The sequence below is a fragment of the Cetorhinus maximus genome, unplaced genomic scaffold (assembly GCF_964194155.1).
Source record: "Cetorhinus maximus unplaced genomic scaffold, sCetMax3.hap1.1 HAP1_SCAFFOLD_4086, whole genome shotgun sequence".
In the NCBI taxonomy this organism is placed as follows: Eukaryota; Metazoa; Chordata; class Chondrichthyes; order Lamniformes; family Cetorhinidae; genus Cetorhinus; species Cetorhinus maximus.
Genome location: NW_027599991.1, coordinates 1 through 18,129, shown reverse-complemented (window position 1 = coordinate 18,129; position 18,129 = coordinate 1). Strand labels below are relative to the sequence as shown.

Sequence of the window (18,129 nt, the reverse complement as noted above, 5' to 3'; positions counted from 1 at the left end):
CGCCCAAACCCACGACCGCTACCATCTAGATGGACGAGGGCAGCAGACACATGGGGAACACCCACCACCTGGAAGTTCCCCTCCGAGCCCTCACCATCCCGACTTGGAAATATATCGGCCGTTCCTTCACTGTCGCTGGGTCAAAATCCTGGAACTCCCTCCCTAACAGCGCCGTGGGTGTACCTACACCACACAGGGGACAAAATCCTGGAACTCCCTCCCTAACAGTGCTGTGGGTGTACCTACACCACAGGGACAAAATCCTGGAACTCCCTCCCTAACAGCGCTGTGGGTGTACCTACACCACAGGGACAAAATCCTGGACTCCCTCCCTAACAGCGCTGTGGGTGTACCTACACCACAGGGACAAAATCCTGGACTCCCTCCCTAACAGCGCTGTGGGTGTACCTACACCACAGGGGATAAAATCCTGGAACTCCCTCCCTAACAGCGCCGTGGGTGTACCTACACCACAGGGGGATTGCAGCGGTTCAAGAAGGCAGCTCACCCACCACCTTCTCAAGGGGGCAATTAGGGATGGGCAATAAATGCTGGGCTCGGCCAGAGACCCCCACATCCCATGAATAAGCAAAATGACTCCTAATGCATGAATTGCATTTAATAAATTACTCTTAATATATGAGCAATGTGGAATAGGATTACTCCCACGTGGTTCGTCATCTGGAGAAACTGTGCCCAGTTCTGGGCTCCAGACTTGAGGAAGGATGTTGAAGGTTTTGGAGGGAGAGAGTACAGGGGAGATTCACTCAGGAATGGTTCCCGGGATGCAGAACTGGAGCCGTGAGGAGAGATTGGGAGAGGTTGGGATTGTTTTCCTTGGAGGAAAGGAGGCTGAGAGGAGTTTTGATGGGGGGGTATTCAAGATCCTGAGGGGCACGGACAGGGTAAGTGGTGAGAAACTGTTTCTCATGCAAGTGAACACCAAGGGCTAGAGGGGCCCAGATCCAAGATATAATGGGCTAAAGGGGTCAATGTGATGCGAGGGGAAATGTTTTTCACCCAGAGGGTGGTTGGAGTCTGGAACGAACTCTCTGTGAGGGTGGTGGAGGCAGGTTCGATCGAGGGTGTTGAAGAGGGAATTGGATTGCTACCCGAAAAGAGGGAACGTGCAAGGTTAGGGGGGGATGAGTCGGGAGAGCGGGACTAGGAGGGATGATCTTTCAGAGAGCCAGGGCAGACTCGATGGGCCGAATGGCCTCCTTCTTGTACTGTAAAGATCCTGTGATAGAGAACCGGGGGGGAGCAGACTGGATGGGATGAACGGCTTCTCCAGCTGACCAGCACAGGTGGGACGGGCTGAACGGCCTCTCCTGCTGTAAAAGACACTGTGATAGAGGGGCTAGCACAGGTGGGATGGGCTGAATGGCCTCTCCTGCTCCTGCTGTAAAAGACTCTGTGATAGAGGGGCTAGCACAGGTGGGATGGGCTGAATGGCCTCTTCTGCTCCTGCTGTAAAAGACTCTGTGGTGGAGGGCTAGCACAGGCAGGATGGGCTGAATGGCCTCTCCTGCTGTAAAAGACACGGTGGTGGAGGGGCTAGCACAGGCGGGACGGGCTGAGCGGCCTCTCCTGCTCCTGCTGTAAAAGACTCTGTGGTGGAGGGGCTAGCACAGGCGGGACGGGCTGAACGGCCTCTCCTGCTCCTGCTGTAAAAGACTCTGTGGTGGAGGGGCTAGCACAGGTGGGACGGGCTGAACGGCCTCTCCTGCTGTAAAAGACTCTGTGATAGAGGGGCTAGCACAGACTGGACGGACTGAACGGCCTCTCTTTCTGGCCAGCACAAGCGGGACGGGCTGAACGGCCTCTCCTGCTCCTGCTGTAAAAGACACTGTGATAGAGGGGCTAGCACAGGCGGGACGGGCTGAACGGCCTCTCCTGCTCCTGCTGTAAAAGACTCTGTGGTGGAGGGGCCAGCACAGGCGGGACGGGCTGAACAGCCTCTCTTTCTGGCCAGCACAGGCGGGACGGGCTGAATGGCCTCTCTTTCTGGCCAGCACAGGCGGGACGGGCTGAATGGCCTCTCCCGCTGTAAAAGACTCTGTGATAGAGGGGCTAGCACAGGCGGGACGGGCTGAACGGCCTCTCCCGCTGTAAAAGACTCTGTGATAGAGGGGCTAGCACAGGCTGGACGGGCTGAACGGCCTCTCCTTCTGGCCAGCACAAGCGGGACGGGCTGAACGGCCTCTCCTGCTGTAAAAGACACAGTGATAGAGGGGCTAGCACAGGCGGGACGGGCTGAACGGCCTCTCCCGCTGTAAAAGACAGTGATAGAGGGGCTAGCACAGGCGGGACGGGCTGAACGGCCTCTCCCGCTGCCCCTCTGACTAAAAGGTCCATGAATTGCGCTGAAGTTGCGCTGAATTTCCCGCCCCTCTCACTCTGCGCCCCTGGGTGTTGGGGGAGGTGGTGATGGGCGGGGCCAGGCTCAGCGCCGCCCCGATTGGCCGCGTCCGGCAGCCAACCACAACCAGGGGCGGGCGCTCCCCAATGGGAGCGGGAACCCCGCCTCCCGGGCAGCCAATCCCAGGCCCCGGAGGCTGAATGACGTGTCGGGGCTGCTGGTTGGGGCCTGGAGGAGAGTCTGTCCCTTGTTGAGTGTCCAAGAGCTGGAGGCAGAGGCAGACAGACAGACAGACAGACAGAGAGGCAGACAGACAGACAGACAGACGGGCTGCAGAGAGATGTATCCGATTGATACAATGGGGTAAGAGCACCCAGAGGCACTCAGACAGACAGACAGAGAGGCAGACAGACAGAGAGGCAGACAGACAGAGAGGCAGACAGACAGGCAGAGAGAGAGACAGACAGAGAGGCAGACAGACAGAGAGGCAGGCTACAGTCTGGGGTGGGGGGTGGGGGAGGGGCAGAGAGAGAGAGACAGACAGACAGAGGTAGACAGACAGACAGAGGCAGACAGACAGAGAGGCAGGGAGACAAACAGACAGAGGCAAACAGACAGAGAGGCAGGGAGACAGACAGACAGAGGCAGACAGACAGAGAGGCAGGGAGACAGACAGACAGAGAGAGAGAGAGAGAGAGACAGACAGCGAGACCGACAGACAGTGAGGCAGACAGACAGGCTACAGTCTGGGGGGGCAGACAGAGAGACAGTCCGCAGAGAGATGTCTCCGAGTGATACAGTGGGGTAAGAGTACCCAGAGACAGACAGACAGGCAGACAGACAGACAGGCTGCAGTCTGGAGGGGCATGCAGAGAGGCAGGGAGACAGGCTACAGTCTGGGGGGCAGACAGACAGAGAGGCTGCAGTCTGGAGGGGAAGACAGAGAGGCATGGAGACAGGCTACCGTCTGGAGGGGCAGAGAGAGAGAGAGACAGGCAGACAGGCTACAGTCTGGGGGGGCAGACAGAGAGACAGTTTGCAGAGAGATGTCTCCGAGTGATACAGTGGTGGGGTAAGAGCACCCAGAGGCAGACAGACAGACAGACAGACAGACAGAGAGAGGCAGACAATCTGGAGCGGCAGACAGAGAGACAGAATCCGCAGGGAGGTGCAGACAGTCTGCAGGCTGCGGCAGCCACCAGACAGTCTGCTTGCTGGCTGGCTGTCTGGGTGGGGGGGGGTGGTGGTGGGGTCTGGCTGTCTGGAGGGAGGGGTGGGGGGTGAGGCTGGCTGTCTGGAGGCGGGGGTGAGTCTGGCTGTCTGGAGGGGGGAGTGAGTCTGACTGTCTGGGGGGGGTGGGTCTGGCTGTCTGCAGGGGGGTGGGTCTGGCTGTCTGGGGGGGGGTGGGTCTGGCTGTCTGGGGGGGGTGGGTCTGGCTGTCTGGAGGGGGAGTGGGTCTGGCTGTCTGGGTTGTGTAGGGGGGGTGTATGTTGCGGGGCAGAAGCAGGCCGTCTGACGGGACAGACTGGGATCGGACTGTGCGCTGTTTGATGCCGGAGGGTCTGAACGAGCGCAGTGGGTCGGGTCGGGGTCTGCAGCCGGATCTGTCTCGGTCCCCACCCCACCCGGGTTCCGGTGTTAATACCAGACGAGAGGCTCTACGTGGACCCACAGGTTGACTCGCGCCCAGAGCCTGCTCCTTCCGGAAGGGACGCGGTCTGGAGGATGTGTTGTGGTGAACAGGATGATAGAGGAACTGACAGGTTGTGACACGGCAGGCGGTGGGAGGGAGGGAGGGTGGGTGCAGCCTGAACCTACAGGAAACTGAGGAACTCTGCTTCAGGCAAAAACACACAAACAGTTTTAGTGTTGAGCAATTCAACTCTGTCCTTATCTTCACTCTCACTCTCAGTCTCTCTCTCTCTCAGGGAGATATCTGTACACTGACTGGTGTCTCTCAGTCCCCTCTCTCTCTCAGCGAGATATCTGTACACTGACTGGTGTCTCTCAGTCCTCTCTCTCTCTCAGGGAGATATCTGTACACTGACTGGTGTCTCTCAGTCCCTCTCTCTCAGGGAGATATCTGTACACTGACTGGTGTCTCTCAGTCCCCTCTCTCTCTCTCAGGGAGATATCTGTACACTGACTGGTGTCTCTCAGTCCCCTCTCTCTCTCTCAGGGAGATATCTGTACACTGACTGGTGTCTCTCAGTCCCCTCTCTCTCTCAGGGAGATATCTGTACACTGACTGGTGTCTCTCAGTCCCCTCTCTCTCTCAGGGAGATATCTGTACACTGACTGGTGTGTCTCTGTCCCCTCTCTCTCTCTCTCAGGGAGATATCTGTACACTGACTGGTGTCTCTCAGTCCCTCTCTCTCTCAGGGAGATATCTGTACACTGACTGGTGTCTCTCAGTCCCTCTCTCTCTCAGGGAGATATCTGTACACTGACTGGTGTCTCTCAGTCCCCTCTCTCTCAGGGAGATATCTGTACACTGACTGGTGTCTCTCAGACCTCTCTCTCTCTCAGGGAGATATCTGTACACTGACTGGTGTCTCTCAGTCCCTCTCTCTCTCAGGGAGATATCTGTACACTGACTGGTGTCTCTCAGACCTCTCTCTCTCTCAGGGAGATATCTGTACAGTGACTGGTGTCTCTCAGTCCCCTCTCTCTCTCAGGGAGATATCTGTACACTGACTGGTGTCTCTCAGTCCCCTCTCTCTCAGGGAGATATCTGTACACTGACTGGTGTCTCTCAGTCCCCTCTCTCTCTCAGGGAGACATCTGTACACTGACTGGTGTCTCTCAGTCCCTCTCTCAGGGAGATATCTGTACACTGACTGGTGTCTCTCAGTCCCTCTCTCTCAGGGAGATATCTGTACACTGACTGGTGTCTCTCAGTCACTCTCTCTCAGGGTGATATCTGTACACTGACTGGTGTCTATCAGTCCTCTCTCTCAGGGAGATATCTGTACACTGACTGGTGTCTCTCAGTCCCCTCTCTCTCTCTCAGGGAGATATCTGTACACTGACTGGTGTCTCTCAGTCCCCTCTCTCTCTCTCAGGGTGATATCTGTACACTGACTGGTGTCTCTCAGTCCCCTCTCTCTCTCAGGGAGATATCTGTACACTGACTGGTGTCTCTCAGTCCCCTCTCTCTCTCAGGGAGATATCTGTACACTGACTGGTGTCTCTCAGTCCCCTCTCTCTCAGGGAGATATCTGTACACTGACTGGTGTCTCTCAGTCCCCTCTCTCTCTCAGGGAGATATCTGTACACTGACTGGTGTCTCTCAGTCCCCTCTCTCTCTCAGGGAGATATCTGTACACTGACTGGTGTCTCTCAGTCCCCTCTCTCTCAGGGAGATATCTGTACACTGACTGGTGTCTCTCAGTCCCCTCTCTCTCTCAGGGAGATATCTGTACACTGACTGGTGTCTCTCAGTCCCCTCTCTCTCTCAGGGAGATATCTGTACACTGACTGGTGTCTCTCAGTCCCCTCTCTCTCTCAGGGAGATATCTGTACACTGACTGGTGTCTCTCAGTCCCCTCTCTCTCTCAGGGAGATATCTGTACACTGACTGGTGTCTCTCAGTCCCCTCTCTCTCAGGGAGATATCTGTACACTGACTGGTGTCTCTCAGTCCCCTCTCTCTCAGGGAGATATCTGTACACTGACTGGTGTCTCTCAGTCCCCTCTCTCTCTCAGGGAGATATCTGTACACTGACTGGTGTCTCTCGGTCCCCTCTCTCAGGGAGATATCTGTACACTGACTGGTGTCTCTCAGTCCCCTCTCTCTCTCTCTCAGGGAGATATCTGTACACTGACTGGTGTCTCTCAGTCCCCTCTCTCTCTCAGGGAGATATCTGTACACTGACTGGTGTTGCTCATGATCTAACCCATTATCTCTCTCTCTGTCTCTCTCTCTCTCTCTCTGACAGGTGCTCCTATGAACAGTACAAGGCAACAGCTGATTGGTTGCTGGATCACACCAATCATAGACCGACTGTGGCCATTATCTGTGGATCTGGCCTCGGTGGATTGGCTGATACATTAAAGGATCAGATCATCTTCAAATACAGCGATATCCCCAACTTCCCACACAGTACAGGTATGGAGCACAGGATACAACCTATTCCCCAAATCCCCAACGGACCCAAACCCAACGGACCCAATCCCCTTCCCCTTCACTCCCACCGTACAGAATCCCAATCCCAAACCCCTTCCCCTTCACTCCCACTGTACACAATCCCAATGGACCCAAACCCCTTCCCCTTCACTCCCACCGTACACAATCCCAATGGACCCAAACCCCTTCCCCTTCACTCCCACTGTACACAGTCCCCAATGGACCCAAATCCCTTCCCCTTCACTCCCACCGTCCACAATCCCAATGGACCCAAACCCCTTCCCGTTCACTCCCACCGTACACAATCCCAATGGACCCAAACCCCTTCCCGTTCACTCCCACCGTACACAATCCCAATGGACCCAAACCCCTTCCCCTTCACTCCCACCGTCCACAATCCCAATGGACCCAAACCCCTTCCCCTTCACTCCCACCGTCCACAATCCCAATGGACCCAAACCCCTTCCCCTTCACTCCCACCGTCCACAATCCCAATGGACCCAAACCCCTTCCCCTTCACTCCCACCGTACACAATCCCAGTGGACCCAAACCCCTTCCCCTTCACTCCCAATGGACCCAAACCCCTTCCCGTTCACTCCCAATGGACCCAAACCCCTTCCCGTTCACTCCCACCGTACACAATCCCAATGGACCCAAACCCCTTCCCGTTCACTCCCACCGTACACAATCCCAATGGACCCAAACCCCTTCCCGTTCACTCCCACCGTACACAATCCCAATGGACCCAAACCCCTTCCCCTTCACTCCCACTGTACACGATCCCAATGGACCCAAACCCTTCCCCTTCACTCCCACCGTACACAATCCCAATGGACCCAAACCCCTTCCCGTTCACTCCCAATGGACCCAAACCCCTTCCCGTTCACTCCCACCGTACACAATCCCAATGGACCCAAACCCCTTCCCCTTCACTCCCACCGTACACAATCCCAATGGACCCAAACCCCTTCCCGTTCACTCCCACCGTACACAATCCCAATGGACCCAAACCCCTTCCCGTTCACTCCCACCGTACACAATCCCAATGGACCCAAACCCCTTCCCGTTCACTCCCACCGTACACAATCCCAATGGACCCAAACCCCTTCCCGTTCACTCCCACCGTACACAATCCCAATGGACCCAAACCCCTTCCCCTTCACTCCCACTGTACACGATCCCAATGGACCCAAACCCCTTCCCCTTCACTCCCACTGTACACGATCCCAATGGACCCAAACCCCTTCCCGTTCACTCCCACCGTACACAATCCCAATGGACCCAAACCCCTTCCCCTTCACTCCCACTGTACACAATCCCAATGGACCCAAACCCCTTCCCCTTCACTCCCACCGTACACAATCCCAATGGACCCAAACCCCTTCCCCTTCACTCCCACTGTACACAATCCCCAATGGACCCAAACCCCTTCCCCTTCACTCCCACTGTACACAATCCCCAATGGACCCAAACCCCTTCCCCTTCACTCCCACTGTACACAATCCCCAATGGACCCAAACCCCTTCCCCTTCACTCCCACTGTACACAATCCCAACGGACCCAAACCCCTTCCCCTTCACTCCCACCGTACACAATCCCAATGGATCCAAACCCCTTCCCCTTCACACCCACCGTACACAATCCCAATGGACCCAAACCCCTTCCCCTTCACTCCCACCGTACACAATCCCAATGGATCCAAACCCCTTCCCGTTCACTCCCACCGTACACAATCCCAATGGACCCAAACCCCTTCCCGTTCACTCCCACTGTACACAATCCCAATGGACCCAAACCCCTTCCCGTTCACTCCCTCTGTACACAATCCCAATGGACCCAAACCCCTTCCCATTCACTCCCACCGTACACAATCCCAATGGACCCAAACCCCTTCCCGTTCACTCCCACCGTACACAATCCCAATGGACCCAAACCCCTTCCCGTTCACTCCCACCGTACACAATCCCAATGGACCCAAACCCCTTCCCGTTCACTCCCACTGTACACAATCCCAATGGACCCAAACCCCTTCCCCTTCACTTCCACTGTACACAATCCCCAATGGACCCAAACCCCTTCCCACTCACTCCCACCGTCCCCATTCCCGATGGGCAGTTCTCTATTCCCCCCACCTCCCCCTCCCCTGCCGGTTGGATGTGTTTGGTGGCCGCTCCGAACCCCTTCTCTCTGTGTTTCAGTGAGCGGCCATGCCGGACGGTTGGTGTTTGGGACATTAAACGGGAAGATGTGTGTCTGTATGCAGGGCCGCTTTCATTTCTACGAGGGGCACCCTGTGTGGAAGGTAAGGGCACCCACGGGAGCCGGTGAGGGGGGGAAGGATTCGGGGTGAATCTCGGGGGGAGGAGTGGGAGGGTCTGGGGTGAATCTTGGGGGGAGGGGGCAGGGTCCGGGGTGAATCTCGGGGGGAAGTGGGGGGAGGGTCTGGGGTGAATCTCGGGGGGAGGGAGGGAGGGGGGGGAGGGTCCGGGGTGAATCTCGGGGGAGGGAGGGAGGGGGGGGAGGGTCCGGGGTGAATCTCGGGGGAGGGAGGGGGGGGAGGGTCCGGGGTGAATCTCGGGGTGGGGGGGGGGAGGGTCCGGGGTGAATCTCGGGGGGGAGGGGGGAGGGTCCGGGGTGAATCTCGGGGGTGGGGTTGTTGGGGGGGGAGGGTCCGGGGTGAATCTCGGGGGGAGGGGGGGAGGGTCCGGGGTGAATCTCGGGGGAGGGAGGGGGGGAGGGTCCGGGGTGAATCTCGAGGAGGGGGGAGGGGGTCCTGTCCTGCTGACCCCCCCAGTATTGGGGAGGGGGAGGGTCTGGGGTGAATCTCGGGGGGAGGGGGGGAGGGTCTGGGGTGAATCTCGGGGGGAGGGGGGGAGGGTCCGGGGTGAATCTCGGGGGAGGGAGGGGCGGGGGAGGGTCCGGGGTGAATCTCGGGGGAGGGAGGGGCGGGGGAGGGTCCGGGGTGAATCTCGGGGGTGGGGGGGAGGGTCTGGGGTGAATCTCGGGGGGAGGGGGGGAGGGTCCGGGGTGAATCTCGGGGGAGGGAGGGGCGGGGGAGGGTCCGGGGTGAATCTCGGGGGTGGGGGGGAGGGTCCGGGGTGAATCTCGAGGAGGGGGGAGGGTCCGGGGTGAATCTCGGGGGGAGGGTCCGGGGTGAATCTCGAGGAGGGGGGAGGGTCCGGGGTGAATCTCGGGGGGAGGGTTCGGGGTGAATCTCGGGGGTGGGGGAGGGGGTCCTGTCCTGCTGACCCCCCCAGAGTTGGGTGGGGGAGGGGGTCCTGTCCTGCTGACCCCCCCAGAGTTGCCGCTCTGATCCCGATCCCGATCCCTTCCCTCCAGACGACGTTCCCTGTCCGTGTTTTCCGCCTCCTGGGAGTGGAGACCCTGATTGTGACCAACGCCTCCGGGGGTCTGAACGAGGATTACAAGGTCGGGGACATCATGATCATCAAGGACCACATCAACCTGCCCGGATTCGCTGGCATCAGCCCTCTGCTCGGACCCAACGATGACAAGTCAGTGCGGGGGTGGGGATCGGGGTGGGGGCGGGGGTGGGGGCCTGGGGGCGGGGGGTGGGGATCGGGGCGGGGGCGGTGGTGGGGGTGGGGGGCGGGGGCAGGAGGGAGGGAGGGGCTCAGGAGGTCAACACCAAGTTTGTCGCTCCCTCTGTGATCAGTCACACTGGACACTGTCCGCCCAGTGCTCCCTCTGTATCGCCCTCGCTGTAACCGGTCACTCTGGACACTCTCCATCCAGCGTTCACTCTGTATCCCCCTCTCTGTGACCAGTCAAACCGGACACTGTCCATCCAGTGCTCCCTCTGTATCCCCCTCTCTGTGACTGGTCACTCTGGACACTCTCCATCCAGTGCTCCCTCTGTATCACCCTCTCCGTGACCGGTCACTCTGGACACTCTCCATCCAGTGCTCCCTCTGTATCCCTTTCTCTGTGACTGGTCGCTCTGGACACTGTCCGCCCAGTGCTCCCTCTGTATCCCCCTCTCCGTGACCGGTCACTCTGGACACTGTCGATCCAGTGCTCCCTCTGTATCACCCTCTCCGTGACCGGTCACTCTGGACACTCTCCATCCAGTGCTCCCTCTGTATCCCTTTCTCTGTGACTGGTCGCTCTGGACACTGTCCGCCCAGTGCTCCCTCTGTATCCCCCTCTCTGTGACTGGTCACTCTGGACACTGTCGATCCAGTGCTCCCTCTGTATCACCCTCTCCGTGACCGGTCACTCTGGACACTCTCCATCCAGTGCTCCCTCTGTATCCCTTTCTCTGTGACTGGTCGCTCTGGACACTGTCCGCCCAGTGCTCCCTCTGTATCCCCCTCTCTGTGACCGGTCACTCTGGACACTCTCCATCCAGTGCTCCCTCTGTATCCCCCTCTCCGTGACTGGTCGCTCTGGACACTGTCCATCCAGTGCTCCCTCTGTATCCCCCTCTCCGTGACTGGTCGCTCTGGACACTGTCCATCCAGTGCTCCCTCTGTATCCCCCTCTCCGTGACTGGTCGCTCTGGACACTGTCCATCCAGTGCTCCCTCTGTATCCCCCTCTCTGTGACCGGTCACTCTGGACACTGTCCACCCAGTGCTCCCTCTGTATCCCCCTCTCTGTGACCGGTCACTCTGGACACTGTCCACCCAGTGCTCCCTCTGTATCCCCCTCTCCGTGACTGGTCGCTCTGGACACTGTCCACCCAGTGCTCCATTATATTGTTTGCTCTCTGATCCCAGCCATTCTATGAACCAAGTCCTCTTTGGTCTAGTGTCTCAGCCCAATCTCACAGGTAAAATCTCTTCCAGTGATCTTCCCCTGCGCTCGTTCCCAGCGACGCTGTTCCATGCAGCCCACTGCGCACGAACACATCATTCCAGCCCCCGCCCACCACCTCTTTATCTCCCCCATCCTTCCCTTCCTCTCTCCCTCACACCTTTATCCAGATTCCCCCTTAAATATCCCGACACTCTCCACCTCGCTCGCTCACTCGCTCTGCCAGCCAAGTCCACGTCCTCCCCACTCTCTGGGTAAAGAGGTCCCTGCTCCATTCCCCGCTTTGGATTTTAAGAGTGACCATCGACGTTCAGCACCGTTCGCGGCTCCTCAGATACTGAAGCAGCCCCGTGTCCAAATGCAGCAAGACCTGGACAATATCCAGGCTTGGGGCTGACAAGTGGCCAGTAACATTCGCGCCCACACAAGTGTCAGGCAATGACCATCTCCCAACAAGAGAGAATCCAACCATCGCCCCCTTGACGTTCAATGGCATTACCATCACTGAATCCCCCACTATCAACATCCTGGGGGTTACCATTGACCAGAAACTGAACTGGGACCAGCCATATAAATACTGTGGCAACAAGAGCAGGTCAGAGGCTGGGAATCCTGCGGAGAGTAACTCACCTCCTGACTCCCCCCAAAGCCTGTCCACCATCTACAAGGCACAAGTCAGGAGTGTGATGGGACACTCCCCAATTGCCTGGATGAGTTGCAGCTCCCCCACAACACTCGAGAAGCTCGACACCGTCCAGGACAAAGCAGCCCCCGCTCGATCGGCACCCCATCCACAAACATTCACTCCCTTCACCACCGACACACAGTAGCAGCAGCGTGTGTACCATCTACAAGATGCACTGCAGCAACTCACCAAGGCTCCTTCGACAGCGCCGCCCAAACCCACAACCACTACCATCTAGAAGGACAAGGGCAGCAGATACTCCAGATGTGGTCTCACCAGTGCCCTGTACAACTGAAGCAGAACCTCCCTAACTTTTATATTCAATTCCCCCTCACAATAAATGATAACTTTCTATTAGCTTCCTAATGACTCACTGTACCTGCAAACTAACCTTCTGTGATTCATGCACTAGGACACCCAGATCCCTCTGCACCTCAGAGCTCTGCAATCTCTCACCATTGAGATAATACGCTTCATACTAGTCTTTTGTGATTCATGCACTAGGACACCCAGATCCCTCTGCACCTCAGAGCTCTGCAATCTCTCACCATTGAGATAATACGCTTCATACTAACCTTCTGTGATTCATGCACTAGGACACCCAGATCCCTCTGCACCTCAGAGCTCTGCAACCTCTCACCATTGAGATAATACGCTTCATACTAACCTTCTGTGATTCATGCACTAGGACACCCAGATCCCTCTGCACCTCAGAGCTCTGCAACCTCTCACCATTGAGATAATACGCTTCATACTAACCTTCTGTGATTCATGCACTAGGACACCCAGATCCCTCTGCACCTCAGAGCTCTGCAACCTCTCACCATTGAGATAATACGCTTCATACTAACCTTCTGTGATTCATGCACTAGGACACCCAGATCCCTCTGCATCTCAGAGCTCTGCAATCTCTCACCCTTTAGATAATACGCTTCATACTAACCTTCTGTGATTCATGCACTGACACCCAGATCCCTCTGCATCTCAGAGCTCTGCAATCTCTCACCCTTTAGATAACACGCTTCATACTAACCTGTGATTCACACACTAGGACACCCAGATCCCTCTGCACCTCAGAGCTCTGCAATCTCTCACCCTTTAGATAATACGCTTCATACTAACCTGTGATTCATACACTAGGACACCCAGATCCCTCTGTGCCTCAGAGCTCTGCAATCTCTCACCGTTTAGATAATACGCTCCTTTTTTTAGTGTGAATGCCTTTGTCTCCTCCTCAGTTGATGATCGGAACCAAGTCCTGCTCCAACCTTCTCGGGTCCTGGTCGATGGGGAGTACGTGTCCGTCAGTCAGTCCCCAAAAAAAAACTCACTCGCAACCAATTTAAGATCATCGGGGAAGCCCGGAACGTGGCTCGTTTGCGTTCGCACGCAAAACAAAAGGCACATCATCGAGCACCCACCACCACCCCCCCGACCCCGACCTTTGAACTTGGAACTTTCCGGGAGCTCGGGAAGCCCATAGCTCACCGTTGCTTCGTCCTTGGCAACGCCTCGGCCAAATCAGAGCCGCCCTGCCGACCAGCCAGCGTCCTTTTATCCCCCCCTTGTGGTATAAATTGTTGTGAGAGTTTGACAATTTGGCACGACCTGCCCATAGCTCAACGTTGCTTCGTCCTTGGCGACGCCTCGAGCCAAATCAGAGCCGCCCTGCCGACCAGCCAGCGTCCTTTTTTCCACCCCCCCCTTGCGGTATAAATTGTTGTGAGAGTTTGAATGACCTGCATTTGTCCCTGACGCGCGGGAGAGGAAGAGCATCGGCAAGACGGAGGCCCGGTAGCGTCGGGAGACCCGGCCTGAAACTGGGCCAGTGCGGAATGACAAGATTGTGGCCAGGCGGGCGGGGCCGAGGGTGGGGAGTTTCGGGGAGGCGACGGGAGTAAATGGCCCCTTGCGGGGAGCGGGCACAGGTGAGAGGGCTCGAGCGGCCTCCCGTTTCATGGCGCGTAACCCGCTTCCCTGCAGGTTCGGAGAGCGATTCCCCTGCATGTCCGATGCCTACGACAAGGAGCTGCGGAGACTGGCGGCGGAGGTGTCCCGGGACCTGGGGTTCAGCGCCATCGTGCACGAGGGCATTTACTGCGGCCTGGCCGGACCGTCCTACGAGACCATCGCGGAGAGTCGCATGCTCCGGACGCTGGGGGCAGACGCTGTGGGTGAGTTCCCGCAAACCTCGGCCAGGGGTCAGAGTTAACCCCGAATCCAACCCCGTGCTGTACCTGTCCTGGGAGTGTTTGATGGGGGACGGTGTAGAGGAAGCTTTACTCTGTATCTAACCCCGTGCTGTACCTGTCCTGGGAGTGTTTGATGGGGACAGTGTAGAGGGAGCTTTACTCTGTATCTAACCCTGTCCCGGGAGTGTTTGATGGGGACGGTGTAGAGGGGGTTTGACTCTGTATCTAACCCTGTCCTGGGAGTGTTTGACGGTGTAGAGGGGGTTTGACTCTGTATCTAACCCTGTCCTGGGAGTGTTTGATGGGACGATGTAGAGGGGGTTTGACTCTGTATCTAACCCTGTCCTGGGAGTGTTTGACGGTGTAGAGGGGGTTTGACTCTGTATCTAACCCTGTCCTGGGAGTGTTTGATGGGACGATGTAGAGGGGGTTTGACTCTGTATCTAACCCTGTCCTGGGAGTGTTTGACGGTGTAGAGGGGGTTTGACTCTGTATCTAACCCTGTCCTGGGAGTGTTTGATGGGGACGGTGTAGAGGGGGTTTGACTCTGTATCTAACCCTGTCCTGGGAGTGTTTGATGGGACGATGTAGAGGGGGTTTGACTCTGTATCTAACCCTGTCCTGGGAGTGTTTGATGGGGACGGTGTAGAGGGGGTTTGACTCTGTATCTAACCCTGTCCTGGGAGTGTTTGATGGGGACGGTGTAGAGGGGGTTTGACTCTGTATCTAACCCTGTCCTGGGAGTGTTTGATGGGGACGGTGTAGAGGGGGTTTGACTCTGTATCTAACCCTGTCCTGGGAGTGTTTGACGGTGTAGAGGGGGTTTGACTCTGTATCTAACCCTGTCCTGGGAGTGTTTGACGGTGTAGAGGGGGTTTGACTCTGTATCTAACCCTGTCCTGGGAGTGTTTGATGGGGACGGTGTAGAGGGGGTTTGACTCTGTATCTAACCCTGTCCTGGGAGTGTTTGACGGTGTAGAGGGGGTTTGACTCTGTATCTAACCCTGTCCTGGGAGTGTTTGATGGGGACAGTGTAGAGGGGGTTTGACTCTGTATCTAACCCTGTCCTGGGAGTGTTTGACGGTGTAGAGGGGGTTTGACTCTAACCCTGTCCTGGGAGTGTTTGACGGTGTAGAGGGGGTTTGACTCTGTATCTAACCCTGTCCTGGGAGTGTTTGATGGGGACGGTGTAGAGGGGGTTATGACTCTGTATCTAACCCTGTCCTGGGAGTGTTTGACGGTGTAGAGGGGGTTTGACTCTGTATCTAACCCTGTCCTTGGAGTGTTTGACGGTGTAGAGGGGGTTTGACTCTATCTAACCCAGTCCTGGGAGTGTTTGATGGGACGGTGTTGAGGGGGTTATGACTCTGTATCTAACCCTGTCCTGGGAGTGTTTGACGGTGTAGAGGGGGTTTGACTCTATCTAACCCAGTCCTGGGAGTGTTTGATGGGACGGTGTAGAGGGGGTTTGACTCTGTATCTAACCCTGTCCTGGGAGTGTTTGACGGTGTAGAGGGGGTTTGACTCTGTATCTAACCCTGTCCTGGGAGTGTTTGATGGGGACGGTGTAGAGGGGGTTTGACTCTATCTAACCCTGTCCTGGGAGTGTTTGATGGGGACGGTGTAGAGGGGGTTTGACTCTATCTAACCCTGTCCTGGAAGTGTTTGATGGGGACGGTGTAGAGGGGGTTTGACTCTATCTAACCCTGTCCTGGGAGTGTTTGATGGGGACGGTGTAGAGGGGGTTTGACTCTATCTAACCCTGTCCTGGGAGTGTTTGATGGGGACGGTGTAGAGGGGGTTTGACTCTGTATCTAACCCTGCCCTGGGAGTGTTTGACAGGGTGGAAGGGGGATTGACTCTGTATCTAACCCTGTCCTGGGAGTGTTTGACGGTGTAGAGGGGGTTTGACTCTGTATCTAACCCTGTCCTTGGAGTGTTTGACGGTGTAGAGGGGGTTTGACTCTATCTAACCCTGTCCTGGGAGTGTTTGATGGGGACGGTGTAGAGGGGGTTTGACTCTGTATCTAACCCTGTCCTGGGAGTGTTTGACGGTGTAGAGGGGGTTTGACTCTGTATCTAACCCTGTCCTGGGAGTGTTTGACGGTGTAGAGGGGGTTTGACTCTGTATCTAACCCTGTCCTTGGAGTGTTTGACGGTGTAGAGGGGGTTTGACTCTATCTAACCCTGTCCTGGGAGTGTTTGATGGGGACGGTGTAGAGGGGGTTTGACTCTGTATCTAACCCTGCCCTGGGAGTGTTTGACAGGGTGGAAGGGGGATTGACTCTGTCCCGTTGTGTGTGTTGATGTTTCTGATCTGCCCCTTAGGGATGAGTACCACCCACGAGGTGATTGCCGCCCGCCATTGCAACCTCCGTGTCTTTGGCCTGTCGTTGGTCAGTAACAAGGTGGTGATGGATTACGAGAGCGTGGAACGGGCCAACCACGAGGAGGTCCTGCAGGCCGGGAAGCACAGCGCCGAGCTCCTCGAGAAGCTGGTCACCCACATCATCGCGAGGATGGACTGTAACAGCAACATGTCCTAGAGTCAGGCCCTTCGTCTGCCCCCGAATCCCACCCCCACCACCACCCCCCCCCAGAGCCCCCACTACCCAACGCGATGAACGCCATCATAGGCAAGTCATTGAATCTGAACCACCAATCACCGGTGCCCCTCAAACTCCGCCTCTAACGCCAGAACGCTCATGAATGCTCCTCCCCCTACCCTGTTGGCTCACTGGCCATTATTGGAGCTATTGACCCACGCGTGGGCACATGGGGTCGGGTCTCCTGGACCGAACGCCGTTCGAGAGGCAGCTGGTGATTGGCCGGTTCTGTTATTGTGGACCATTTCTGATTGGACGCTCTGCGTTGTCCAATCCCTGCCTGTCGAGATTCCACGCTCCCTCCCTCTCACCTTTTCAGGTGGACATGTCTTCACCAGGTTTCCGGTCACCAGCTTTATTCCATTGTTGGTTTTGACTGATTTATACTGTTCCCTATTTAGAAATTCCTCGTTGAGGTAACTTAAAGTTCCATCTAATTTATGTTCTTATTTACATATGGCTGCGCATCTTTAGTGATTTATTTTTGTACTGTAACAGATGTCCCATTGGCAGATACTCAGTATTAGGTTAATAGTGTTCCCCATCCTGTCTGTGCTTAATGGTGCCTCTCTCTCTCAGGGAGATATCTGTACACTGACTTGTGTCTCTCAGTCCCCTCTCTCTCAGGGAGATATCTGTACACTGACTGGTGTCTCTCAGTCCTCTCTCTCAGGGAGATATCTGTACACTGACTGGTGTCTCTCAGTCCTCTCTCTCTCTCTCAGGGAGATATCTGTACACTGACTGGTGTCTCTCAGTCCCCTCTCTCTCTCAGGGAGATATCTGTACACTGACTGGTGTCTCTCAGTCCCCTCTCTCTCTCAGGGAGATATCTGTACACTGACTGGTGTCTCTCAGTCCCCTCTCTCTCTCGGGGAGATATCTGTACACTGACTGGTGTCTCTCAGTCCCCTCTCTCTCTCAGGGAGATATCTGTACACTGACTGGTGTCTCTCAGTCCCCTCTCTCTCTCTCAGGGAGATATCTGTACACTGACTGGTGTCTCTCAGTCCCCTCTCTCAGGGAGATATCTGTACACTGACTGGTGTCTCTCAGTCCCCTCTCTCTCTCTCAGGGAGATATCTGTACACTGACTGGTGTCTCTCAGTCCCCTCTCTCTCAGGGAGATATCTGTACACTGACTGGTGTCTCTCAGTCCCCTCTCTCTCTCTCAGGGAGATATCTGTACACTGACTGGTGTCTCTCAGTCCCCTCTCTCTCTCTCAGGGAGATATCTGTACACTGACTGGTGTCTCTCAGTCCCCTCTCTCTCTCGGGGAGATATCTGTACACTGACTGGTGTCTCTCAGTCCCCTCTCTCTCTCTCTCAGTGAGATATCTGTACACTGACTGGTGTCTCTCAGTCCTCTCTCTCTC

At 56.3% G+C, this 18,129-nt stretch overlaps 1 protein-coding gene across 1 annotated transcript; it reads left to right on the top strand.

Annotated features, from left to right (window-relative positions):
* Positions 1-3,123: 3,123 nt before the first annotated feature.
* Positions 3,124-16,708, top strand: LOC144678351 (purine nucleoside phosphorylase-like). Its single transcript, XM_078538159.1, has 6 exons — positions 3,124-3,166; positions 6,303-6,472; positions 8,690-8,793; positions 9,831-10,006; positions 13,938-14,128; positions 16,475-16,708. Exons 1-6 carry the CDS (start codon positions 3,144-3,146, stop codon positions 16,690-16,692), a joined length of 882 nt encoding a protein of 293 aa, XP_078394285.1. The 5' UTR covers positions 3,124-3,143; the 3' UTR covers positions 16,693-16,708.
* The last annotated feature ends 1,421 nt before the right edge of the window (positions 16,709-18,129 follow it).